This window comes from Protopterus annectens, chromosome 5.part1, assembly GCF_019279795.1.
Source record: "Protopterus annectens isolate FY-2018-M chromosome 5.part1, PAN1.0, whole genome shotgun sequence".
NCBI lineage: Eukaryota > Metazoa > Chordata > Ceratodontiformes > Protopteridae > Protopterus > Protopterus annectens.
The window spans coordinates 492294776-492308939 of NC_056736.1; the positions used below are offsets into that span (position 1 = coordinate 492294776).

The 14164-nt window shown below is 35.5% G+C and overlaps 1 protein-coding gene across 1 annotated transcript in view; it reads left to right on the forward strand.

The window, feature by feature from the left end:
* LOC122803222 (limbic system associated membrane protein) overlaps positions 1-14164 on the forward strand; it is a 1483743-nt gene that overhangs the window by 1417365 nt on the left and 52214 nt on the right. The window contains exon 8 of the mRNA XM_044072825.1: positions 10973-11008. Coding sequence (XP_043928760.1) covers positions 10973-11008 — 36 coding nt within the window. The remainder of the gene's footprint in view (positions 1-10972; positions 11009-14164) is intronic.

A 14164-nucleotide genomic window follows, 5' to 3' on the forward strand; every position in this document is an offset into this window, starting at 1 on the left:
CCTAATTTCTGAGGTCACTGGCATGGCCAGTTATGTGTGGGTAGTGCTTCATTTTTCTGGGGACATTTGAATGCAAGGTATGACAAACTGTGCTGCCTTTTAGTTTTACTCACTGTCAGTGCTCTGCATGACACTGTATTGGCGTGGATTTACTATATGTGGACTTTTCATTATATTTCTTTATATTGTGATTGTGGAGTTAGTGGGGGGTGAAGGAGGAAGCTCCACATTATTGCACCACCCTAGTAATCGGTGCTAAACCTAACGCTAACATTTCTCCTTCCTCAGCCATAACCCTACATCTTAGCATCATTAAAACCTTCCCATAGCATTGCCACTACACAAGACAGACTCAGACATACAACCATTCACAAACACACTACATCTCTCCCCTAACCTAACCTTACCTTAAAATACACAAACTTGCACACAAACACAACAGTCAGCCTTCACTCATCCCCAACCCTAATCTTAACTCACATACACACACTCTCACCCCTCAAACCCTACTTACCTGAATCAACATTCCATACCATTGACAGATCCACCATTCTGCTATCTGTATCATTGACATTAAATCATACCCCTGCATTTGCCAGACAAACGTACATTCAGTAAAACTCAGGGGAACCATATATATATATATATATATATATATATATATATATATATACCTTGTCAAAAGATGGTTGGCAATAATTTTTTTTTGTCAATTGAAAAAGATTTAAGTCCTTCAGTGCATAATCTTTTAGTGAAAATTCATTTATAAATATTTTCACATAGAACAAACACTGGGCTGACACTATTCTATTATATTTATCAGTCTTAATGTTATTCAGATGTTTGTTGAAAAATGCAAAAAAAAAAAAATCATGAAGACTTAGTCAAGCTAAAATTAGCGAGTTCATACGTAATCCCCATGCCAGACAAATGGAGAAGGCATTTTAGCCACTCTGATGACAGATGAATAATGTTTAAGTTGAAACAGGACCTTTTTAACAGGACCTCTGACTACTTCATTTAGTTTAATGCAATGGTAATTTAGTGCATTTTTACACAGAAGCTTCTGTAATGAAAAATGGTTTATTTGATTTATTTATTTAGTTAATTATGTACTTATTTATTTAATTTTGTTTACTGGGGTAAAGCACTGATCAACTCTGGAAGTATATAGGTTCATAAGTTCACAGGAGGTTATTAGGCTAATGGCCATAGGGCCCTTACAAGGCTAGCCAAGTTCAACTCTTGTTCCCTTAAGGGTCTAGAGATATGATAAACCAAGAAGTAACAAAAACACACAGCTCCGTGGAATCAGAGCTTCAAAACATCACTTGAACACCACTTGAAAACTACAAATTGTTTGTGTCTTTTGGATTTTCCCAGTTAGGGGTTGCCACAGGGGAACTCCGGTCCGCTAATGATTGGCAGTAGAGTGTTACGTGCCGGCTTGCCGGGCCTACCACACAACCTTCAATGAAGGAACGCCCATTCACGCATGTCACCACACAGAAGATGCTCTAACTGAGAAATGAATGGGCAACGTCTAACTGTGAGGCAACAACGCTACCGCAGCACCACCACCGCAGTACTTACAAATAAAACTATAAAATGTATTGGTATGAGTGCTTTCATTTTATCCACTGTAAAACTTCCTCCTATACAAAAATACCAATATACTGCACATTTTAAATAGCCATAGTAAAAATCTTGTAATCCCATTCATGACGTAATCACGTGAGATACCAAATATCTACCCTCCCATCCCCATAAAACATGCAATCATTGTATTCCCCACCCTTATTTATTAAACATATTATGTGTATATAAAAATCCCCCCCAAAAATAACCAAAACAATCATTTGAAACACTTGAACAAAACCCTAAAAAACGTTTTCCTTTTACACATGATTTATATTCCTTCTAATACTACCTCTGTGTATATATAACTAACTTTGGACCTATCTAGCCAAAGACTTTAACCTTAAAAGAGGGTCAATGGTTAGGTTGTCATTTAAACCTGGCCATTTATTTCAATTAAGTCTTAGTTGCCAAGCTAACTTCTATTTCTCCAGGATAATAGACCAAGGACCACCCCATGGGCTTTTCTGAACCTTTTCCAATATTATAAATTTAAATATAATACATTTAAACCAATGGTCTCTTTGTTCCCCAATATGCCTATTAAGAGCATTAGTTGCTTTCTCTTTTTTTTATTTCATATGTGTGTTCATATATTCAATTATGGAGCTTACGCTCCATTTTCCCCACACAAAAACCTACATACAATTGGCAGAGTGCTCCGTAAACAACTCCCATGGTATCACAATTATATTTACCCTGTATGAATACCACCACCCTATTAATATTTACGCAATTACAATCTAAACTATACTTACACATACTCCATCTGCCACATTTATGCATCCTAGGATTGTTTATGATTAATGTATTCCTCTTTTCCACCAAGCCTTTCAAATTACTATCCTTCCTATAAACTATAACTGGTTTTTAACCCACCCTTTCAAATAACTCATTATCCTCCCATAAAATTTCCTGGGTCTATATTAGAACACCGAAAAGACCAAATGTCGAACAGCCATTCATTGAGGTGTTTTTTGTGAGACTGAGGTACAGTGAAGATCCAAAAATTTGCCCTTTCCTCACTGTAGTGTGATCTCGGAGTTGGTATATATAATTAGCAGGGGGTGTGGGGGGGGTGAAGCCCCCCACAAAAGCAATTTTGATGAACGGCATTTTCGAGTTTTAAGCCATTCAACATTTGTTCTTTTCAGTGTTCTAATGTAGATCCAAATTTCCCAGTTCTTGTTTAATATCCATCAAATTTTAGAACTCTCTAAGTTATAGGGAGTAATGAATGCCCTAAAAAAATTGTTATTATCCTTTTGTTTTTTCATAATTATGTTGGGTGCATCACAATCCAAACTTAAAATGGACCTGAAGTGCCCCGCTTGCCTCTTCATAGACACCTCCTGTATAGGTTCCTGTAACATCTGCATTGTGAATCCTCTTTTACTAAACATTCCTAACAAATTTTCACATTCTTCCTCAAAACCACTTCCAGAGTAGTCATACGGGCTGCTGTTTCCAATTGCCCCTTAACTACCACCCTCTTCTGCCTGTATGGGTGGGAACTAGTGAAATAAAATAACATGTTAGAATAGGTGGGTTTTCTAAAAACCTGTAATGTGTATTTACCCAATTCATAATTCTTTTCAATCATAACATCCAAATACACCATTCTTTCCTTGTGGTACAAACATGTAAAAGACAAAAAAATAGTATTCATGTTGATATAGTTTATATATTGCAATAAACTCACTTCATCCTTTCCCAAACCATAAAAATGTCTTCCAAATATCATTAATATAATTTCATGGAGGATTTATATGTGTGATCCAGGGCAAATGAACATCTCCAATGTAACATAACAATATAGGCTAACAAAGAGCCCAAAGGTGAGCCTATTGCTTCACCCTTCTTCTATTTGTATATTGCGCTTACAAAAATGATAACATTATTCTTTAAAATGATCTCCAATAATTCTGCATAGTTGCTTATGAGGTGAGCAATGTAGAAGGCCTGCCTTACCACCATGGAGACATTGTGATCAAAAAGAAGGTTGCTGTCAAACTGTGTGCCCAAATCTGTCACCACTGATTTACAGCTTAGGGTATTGTTATTAATGTGGTAATCTGCAGGGACATTGGCTTTGCCAAAATGGAAGATTATGTATTTTTTGCATTGAGTTTAAGACTGTGACTTTGGTACCAATCATTGGTTTGTGTAAGTCCTTCTTGTAGAATGTTGACATCATGTGGGGACTCATTGACTGCTCCCAGTTTGTTGTTGTCAGTGCACTTTGTCAGCCACAGAACTTTTATTTTTGCCTGTACTTCTGAGAAGTAGATTCCAAACAACATGGCCACAGCACCGATCCCTGTGGAACACTAGTGGTAACGAGTCTGCTTCTGGAGGTGAGTCCCTTATTTTGACTGTATGTGTTCTGTCAGTGAGTGAGTTTGCAACCCACTTGACAGTATATGGGATGAGCCCCAGCTGGGTGAGTTTTTCAATGATGCCTGAGATGAGGATTTTGTCAAAGGCCATGATCAAGTCTAGATAGGCCATATCCACAGATATGCCTTCATCCAGGGCTTTGATTTCATCAGGTTCAACACCCTGGATCTCCCTCTAACAAAGCCAAACTGGGTTGGGTCAAGTGTTTGAAGCTCTCCTATATCCTTGTTGATAAGGTCTATAATGATTCTCTCCATGGCCTTGCACATAAGGCTGATTAGGCTAATGGGTCTATAGTTCCCGGGGTTGGTGGATGCACTCCCCTTGTGCAAGGGGATGATGGTAGCTTTTTTTCCTAGCTTTTCTTCCATTCAGCAGGGACAAAACCAGTGCTAAGGCTGTGGTGGAAAAGAGTATCCAATGTTGTTGCTAACTCCTTTTTTAAACCTTTGAGATCACAGCCTGGAATGTTATCAAGTCCCATAGAGGTTATGTTTTTGATGGTCTTGGAGATAGCAGTTAAGACCTGCGCTTTAGAGATCCTAGGTGGAGAGTAGGTGGTAGGCATGTTTTGGGTTATATATGATCTGGACAGGGGGGAGAAGTTTTCACCGAACCTGTCCAATAGCATTTTAGCTATTTCCACTGGTTCAGTATATGTGGTACCATTCACTACCAGTTTAGTGGAAATCTGGGCTTTTCCTTGAATGTTTTGGATGTAGCTAAAGAATACCTTTTGGTTATCCTTAGCTAGGGATGCAAATCTAGATTTGTAGTTAGTTTTAGAGGACTTTACAAGATGTCTTATTTGCTTGTTCAAGCTGAGAAGGGTGTGCTTCCAGTTCTGAGATTGTTCCTCCTTGTTCTTAGACAGCAGTTTCATCCTGTTATTATATAACCTGTTTATGGTGGATGTCCACCAGGCAGGCTTGTTTTTTTCTTGAGGATTTTCCTTTGCTCCTATCAGGAATGACTGACTCAATATGATTGTATAAATGTTTATACAATGCATTGGTGTATATCCCAGTATAGGTGTTTTTGCCATCAGTGGAGATAGGAGCTTTAAGGCTGTTAATGCCTTCTCATAAAAGGCTGTAGTTGACTTTAGAGAAGTTTTTATCCTAATTTCTCCTTGGAAGGGGCATCTGATGATATCATTACTTCGAAAGACACTGATTTATGAACAGACTTCACTAGGGAGGGCCGTATACGTATGGTGGTGCACCATTCTACCATGTTGGTGAATACCAAATCTAAAATGTTTGGGCCACATGTGGGAGTTCCACCTATCTTCTCCTAGGCATTTGAGTTAATGAAGTCCAAGAAACTTTGGGCGAGTGTGTTTGTACATGCATAATGTACCCAATCTATGGACAGATAGTAAAAGTTACTCATAACCAGAGTGTTTGGTTGTATTTTGAGTTACTCAAGTTGAACCAAGTAGGCAGTGTGGATATCATGGTTTATGGAGGGGTGTCTATATCTGACAATAACTTGCAGAGGGTTCTTTCCTATAGCTATTTGTACATGGAGAAACTCTAGGGAATCATTCTGTTTAACCATTCTGGAGGTGTATTTATCTTTGATCAATATTGATACTCCTCCTCCTCCTTTATTTTTCACACGTTCAGTTTGTGATCTGAATGTGGGAAATGCATTATATCCCATATGACAAGGGTCCTCTACATGGCCTTGAAACAGGTCTCTAGATGTTCACATCTTCCAAGGCGAGGAGTGCTTCCAGTGAGTGCAGTTTCAGATTAAGACTCCTAACCTTTAGCAGCATAATCTCAAGGTTGTTTTTTTGAAGATATTTTTACATCTGAAATTTTGTTTTTGTGACATGGCCTAAAAAGGGAATATATCGTAGGCAAGAGTCTTAGCCAGTAGCTGAAAGCCTGAAGGTGACAGGTGTAGATGATTTCTGGTAAAGTATCATGGTCTATGAACCATCTCATCCCAGGCTGACAGGTACAGGTTCCCCCTAAAATATCATCAGAAACTAAGCCAATTGTAGATGCCAATCATTTTTGTCTGTATTGAAGCATCATCCTAGGTGAAGGTAGGATGCTGCTTAAGACTGGGAACATACCCACCTGGGACACATAATCTGAGAGCTCTGTAATGTTTCTCTTCATATAGTCAAGTGAGGTACATCTCAAGTCATTCACACCAACATGAACTATGACAGAGTCATCAGTATGCAGTACAGATAAACAGATATTAGGAGGTAGTTGTAAGAATACCTTGCCAAAGGATACATTGCCACCAAAAGTAATAAAGATTCCATGATGAAAAGGTTCAAGAGGAGTACAGCGACTGGTGAACAAATGGTGGGAGTAAGTTGGGGAATAGCAGCATTATAAGACCTAAAAAACCTGGATAAATGACCAAACTCCAGCCCAATGGCTTTGAAATCAATGCTGTGCAAAATAAATAAGTAAATAAAAATGAGACTCAGTGGTTTGGATGTTAGCCTAGAGGATTATGGCTATGAGCTATTAATGAGTTATTCCGTATAATCCAGGGACTGACTCCCTCAGGCTCCACTTTCCAATAATGAGTTATTCCCTATAGTCCAGGGAATGACTACTTCAGGCTCCACTTTCCAACTTGAGATTCTTAGCATGTCACTTAACAATGAGGAAATTGAGTAAGGCTATTCCGTGATCTTACAGACTGTATGCCTAGTACTTGCTTTAGCCTGCTAGAGGATGAAAATTCTAACAGCAACATAGCCTAAAATGGAACATGGAGATTCAGTGTAATTAACTACAGACAGGAATAAGAATCTCACATTTCTAGAGCATCTTGTATTTATTTTGCATCAGTTGTAAGCATTTTTTTAGTGGAAGGGTTGGGAGGTATTTTGTTGTGCTGCAGTAGTTGAATGACTTGCTCATCAGACACATATCACATAGACGGTGTATATCGGAATTAAGTAGGCAAACCCATTATTTCTCAGAATGCGTTTGACACATTTATAATGCCCGCTCTAACCCCTTGCTTTAATGCCGCTTCATTTAACTCCCAGATAGAACAATATTGATGGGAAGCTATCCATTTATCTTGCTTGTCTATCTCCACAAATCCTTTTTTGTCTCTTGTCTAGAAAAAAGGTGACTCCTTCTGTCTTGTTTAATTAAGAGGCAACATTCATGTAGAGGTTTTCCAGAAGCTATGAAATGTATTGTTGTTTTGTTGTGTAGTTGTTCTTAATTTACATTTTTAAATGATTTCAGAATGATGTTTATCATTATATATTTTCATTTTATATTGTTCATTGCGAATATATTTCAAGTAAAAATGCTTTTCTCGATCTGCATAGACTTTTGTTCAGAGGCTGGAGTAAACGTGACATGGTTTTTACTTTCTGGTTCTGAGAGCTATTCATGTTTTTCTTATTTCTTTCATCATTTGTTAACTGGGTCAGGGAACTGATCTTTGATATATTTTCCTGTCAGAAACTGCATAAAAAAAGACATAGCCACATGCCATAAGCTTGAATAATACAGTGTGATAAACCAGCCAGCATTACTTAGTGAAGCAGAAAAATGCAAGAGTACCTGAAAAAAATCCACAGAGAGAGAAAGAGAGAGAGGGAGAACATCCACGCTTTACATGTTCAGTAATCAGATGACTGAAATGAACTCCATATTCTGGACTCGTAAGACATTGTTAGAATTGTGCTGCCACGCACTTCTAGAGGGATATTAGTGCTATTGAAGAATAGCTTAATTCTTCAACAGTTGTTTCTGTTGCTAGTAATTCTGCAAGTAATAACAGTAGTATTGATTTTTTTTTCTTTCTCATTCAAGAGATGGTGATGCTATTATGTGAGTCAGGAAGCACGTTGATCTCTTCACTTGCTTAAGCATTTCATAATAAATTTCTAGCTGATAGGACTCTGATGTTTACATTTAAACTTAAGAAATCTGAAAATGATGGCTGTGAAATTAGCGAAACAATTAAAGGTTTAGCAGCATACATGACTGCCAAATTTCTAATTCACTTACGCAGACCAAAAGAAATGTTAGCCAGATAAGAAGACAGAATGCAAGTTATCATACTGAGAGGGTATATCAGTAGAGCTACACGAGAAAAGTTATGCAAATAGATCTTTATGTTGTAATTAAGTAGAGAAACACTCAAACAGTCTCTTGGGATATGTGTCTGTATTGTTACTATCTGGTATTAGAAGAATCCAACATTTATGATAATATTAATATTATTATTTGTTTAAGAAATGAATGAAAATAAAACTTCAGTATTACATTTGCAATATTTCTTATACTGTTTACAAAACTTGTCTTGCTGTAATAATCTGCTTATAGTGAATTTCACATACATATGGCATATATTTATATATATATATATATATATATATATATATATATATATATATATATTCACTTCCTAATATCAATATACTGAAATATTGAATTTCAGTATCTCGAGACCATGAAACTGAATCCACAAAACACCAAAACAACAAAACCCCAAACCCAAAACCGCGGAATTCAAAACACCGAACAAACCGCACACACCACACCATACATACACCACAACACCCACATCACAACATAAACAAACAAAACTACACACATACAAAACTCATACACACATAAGCAGGGGAACAAGCCACCCTACAACCCCAATTTGGGGGGGCTGCCCCCCCACTTATATATACTAACTCTAAGATTGCACAAACAGGAAACAAAAGCAAACTCACACATGCACATTCTCCAGTCCCTCACACACACATCAAACATATCAGCACACTCACATACACTCTAACTCCCACTCAAAACCCTTATAAAACACTCACTTACCTGACATAACACCTAGATCCATACACGGCACTATGCAGAATCAACACACAAATCTGAACATTGCGTAGCGTAAAGCCATAACCGTGAATTCAAGATATTCAAATTCACAATTATGAACTTTCACAATTGTAAACATTCGGCTTTATAGTGTCGAGATACTGAAATTTGACATTTCAGTAGTTCAAGATTATAAAGTGCTCCTATATATATATATATATATATATATATATATATATATATATATATATATATTACATATAGATATGTGTGTGCATCTATCTATATATATATATGGTTTCACTTCAATATCACGAAATACTGAAAAACCAAAACTGTGATGGCCGAGACCAGAACGCCAAAGTTTCAGTATTCCGAAATACTGAAGTGCTACATGAGAAAAAAAAAACAACACTACATACAACATTTATGCAGGGGGGCAAGCCCACACCCCCTACTTAAATATGCCAACTCCGAGATTGCACTACAGTGGAGGAGAGGGAAATCTCCCATTCTGCGCCATATATGTATGGAAGTGCAGAACAGGAGATTTGCCATGTTCCCACTATCGTGCAATCACAGGGAAGGTATACTTAAGTGAGGGGGGCACAGGGTGCATGCCACCCGGCAGAAATAGTGCTTTTCTTAATTATAATTTTGTTTTTAGCGCTGCTTCAGTATTTTGAAATACTGAAACTTTGATGTTCTGCTCTTGGCCATTAGAGCTTCGGTATTTCAGTATTTTGAGATACTGAAGTGAAACTATATATATATATATATATATATATATATAGATATTTGTATATATATATATATATATATATATTATATAAATAAATATATATATATATATATATATATATATATATATATATATATATATATATATATATATATATATATATATATATATATATATATATATATATATATATATAAAATATATCTGGGTCTACTAACGTTGGTAAGTCTACCATGGGTAGACAATGTCAGTCTGCAAAATTTAACTGACTAAGCAGATGATCAACAGGTGTGTGAAGCTGCACAATTTTTGCTGTAGGGAAATATCCCTTTCCCAGAGATTGTGTAATCTCTGAGTTAGTATATGTGATTAGGAGGGGTTTCCCACCTGCAAAAAAGAAATTACGTTTAAGGCTGTTTCTCTGTAACTTTGTTTGCATGCACCAAGATTTTTGTTCAGGACATGCAGAGTAGCGTGTCATCCTTTGCAAAGACAACCTTTTGTTGTCAACTTTGTAAATGCTGACCTTTCGATCTTACAGTTATTTGTTGATTATTAGAAGACATAGAAGTATATGTGTGTGTGTGTGTGTGTGTGTGTGTGTGTGTGTGTGTGTGTGTGTGTGTGTGTGTATGTGTGTGTGTGTGTGTGTGTGTGTGTGTGTGTGTGTGTGTGTATATATATATATATATATATATATATATATATATATATATAGATATATATATATATATATATAGCTTTATGTATATTGAAGTGGAATCTCCTATCACTGACACTACAAGGGACAGAGCCGGTATAATTGATCGAATATCAGCTGATCAAAATGTACCGGCTTTGTCAGTGCAAGACTGAGCTACAGTGAGGTTTGGGGAGTATGCCCTTTACCCACAGTAGTGCAGTCTCAGACTTGGTATATATAATTAGCAGGGGGTGTTGAGCATGGGGATGTGGGGTTGTCTCCCAGTAAAAAAAAAACAAACATTTTTTTTAATGCTTTGTGGATGTTTTGGTTTTTGACAAGTAAATTTTAATCATTGCTGGATCGACAGGTATCTGTTTTGATGGAAGTTTATGTTTCTATATTGATACATATATAGATACATTGATAGAGAGATAAAACAAACTTACATCTGTGCATCATCTATATGCATAAATAACTAATTGAATGGCCAGTCCACTTTACATACTGCTGAAAAGACATGCATAACTCCTGTCTTTCTACTTGTTCTGCCCTTTTTTTGCATCTTCTGTAAGTATATATTACTCTTGCACAAACAAATAATGATTGCCAAAGCCTAGAATCCTGCACTGTTTTAAAAGTCTCATGCCTTTAAGGGATATTTTTGCCTTTTTCCCCTAGAAGAAACAGACAGCACTGTGATTTCCAAACAACAAGGTCAGTATTATAACATTTTTTTTTTTAATTTTGAATCAAAGTGAATGCTTCACTTTTCATTATTTTGAACTACGAATTGTTACTCTTGGTTCTGAAACTTGTACAAGTATTAATATAATACCATTGATTATCATTGTATAATATTTCTGTTTTCGACTTTGGGGAATGAAAATGAAGAAAAAATATGAAGGTTATTTTTGATTAGTCCATAATATATTTTATAAAATTTTACAAGGTTGTATAATATTAAAAACTAATGTATCCCAGCCAATGAATAGCACCACCTTTCATGTAACTTGAAATTTACTCTTCTATTGCTAAGAAGGCCTCACCAGTTATATAATATATTTTCATATGTGCTCTACATATGGAGATGGTTATTTAATTTTATTTACTCAAAAGTATTAACAGCAGTACTGAAAGGTCTGTGGTATGACAGGCAAGTGGTGATTCATATTTTCTGAGTTACAATGCTGTCCATGATATGCTGTTGGTTAGTTTTTGAACAAGACTACAAGAGAACTACATGACTCATTTTGTTTCACATTTTTAACTGTCTTGGATAAAAATAAATAAATACATACATGCATACATACTATGATACATACAAACATATGTCCATGTATGTACAAACAGCATAATGTATAGCTTCATCAGACTGAATCTAGGGAAAGTATCAATGCATGTTATAGTGACCACATTTTGTAAAATAACTATAGTTAATTTTTTTAAGACGTACGACTACACATTTTATGCATCAGTAACAAAGTAAAAGATTACTTTCTTCAACATTGTAGTAAACAGATTTGATTTTTTTGTAAAAACTTAGCTGAAGGAGGCAGACTTCTGAGTCAATGAGACAACACGTAGTGAAAAATATACTTCAACAACAGGTGAAAATATGGACATATAGCTTAATTTTAATTGCTTTAATACAGAATAAAATGAGTTATGTGGTGCTAACTCTGAAAATTATGTCATGCTGCAGAATGGAAGGAAAGAAAGAACCTGATCTTAAAATCAAATAAGACATGCAACTTACATGTTTAGACTGTATTAGATAAAATATAGTTTTCCTGGTAACCAACAGAAACAAGTTTTCTAAATCTGGCATGAGAAACACTGGCATTGCTATTATTTTGCATAAAAAACAATAAGGTAATGTCTTGCATTAATGCTACTTCCATTGGCCAGAATACTCTGTATCACCTTGCAATTTAACACACTATTAATACTTCTACACAGCACCATGTTCCTGTTATATTTCATTGTTTAAGCTTTCTTGGAATTCAGTGTTTTTATTACCTCTTCAGTATTGTACCCTACCACTTTTAGAACCAGCGGGTAAAAATTTAAGAAAATGTCCACATGTTTTATTGTTTTCTTCATCAAGACAGGTTCAAATTGAAGATTCTTTTAATTACAGCATATTTATCTCATTTGTCATACAAATCCACTTCATTGCAACTTTTCTATAATAATGTTGACTTCCACTGTGTACAGGTTCCTACAGTCACATTTTACAAATCACATACCATGGAGTGATTTATTTTCTCCATAATGGAACAAGTATGTCTAGTTCTAATACTTTTGTACATATGTACATTTTCTGTTTGATGTTTTTATCACAGTAGTTTTATTTTCTATGCCACAGTGACAATGTTTTTATGTAGCTTGACCTCCTGTTGAATGCAACAGGTTTACATAGCTTGTCCACAGGTTTCAGGCAAATGAGCATTTATAGTGAACAGAATACAACTATAGAAACTCATACATATGAATATGCATGAATATGTATATAATCTGTAGCAGCAGAAGCCATAGTGATAAGCAGCAGATAAAATGATAATCTGCATTCCTACAGAAGGACCACATTTCTAGAGACTGCCTTACTAAGTTCATTGCAGGTGGTCGTCTAATATATCGGTCTCTTACAGTGGTTCTGCTATGGGACTCTGATCTCCAGAGTGATGAGCAGCTGAAACCCTAAAAAATAAAGGCTAAAATAAAGAAGCACAAAGTCCTCACAACACCCCTCAAACGCATGTATGCAAACTCCACAATCACACTAACTCAAAGAAGGGTGAAATCTCCTAAAAGTAGTAAATCATTGCTGGTACAAACCACACCAGCAATGACTTCCTAATGAAAACAGTAATCAATGTGTTTTTTTTTCTTTTTGCACTACTGATGATTGAGTAATTTCATCTCAAACATCTGTAGAGGTACTCCATATAACACTCAAGTTTCACATATAATAACAAAAGAACTTTCCCTTTATTATATGTGATTTTAATGCTCCTAGGATTATTAAAGCAAAGAATGGTATCATAATCTAACATATTTCTGTTTCAAGACTTGGATCTCATTTTCTGTATTCTTGCCACTGCGAAAATATACACCCTTAAGTTGTTTTTTTTATATATTTGGTAGTTCAAATATGTGTCTTGTGAAACTGTTGCTTTACGTACTTTATATATCTATAGCTATATATGTATCTATATATCTTTATATCTATATGTATCTATCTATATATATGTGTATATATATATATATATATATATATATATATATATATATATATGTTGGTAGATAGATACAGTAAAAGAGAGAGAGAGAGAGACAAAGTGAAAGACAGTTATATATATATATATATATATATATATATATATATATATATATGGATCCGCTTCAAAACATTGAATACCCACATTGTCTGATTGCACTTCCTCAAGCCGGACTTTGTCGAATCTTCATTATATCGAACTCCCGGAACAATGAAAATGAACCCTGGGAAAGGAACCACTTGGCCACCATGGTAAACCTTGCCCTTCCTCCACTGTAGTGCTATCATTGAATAAGTACATTTAGTTTGGGGGGGGGTGTGGGGATGAAGCCCCACACTTGGAAATTTTTTTGTTTTGCTGTTTGTTACTTTGTCTTGGTCAAGTGGCTCCTTTCCCGGTGTTCATTTTCATTGTTCCAGGAGTTCGATATAATGAAGATTTGATAAAGTCAGGCTCAATGAAGTTGGATTTAATAATGTGAGTATTTGATGTTTTGAAGTAGACCCATATACATATATATATATATATATATATATATATATATATATATCCACACACATCTATACTATTGTATTATGCAGCTGTATAT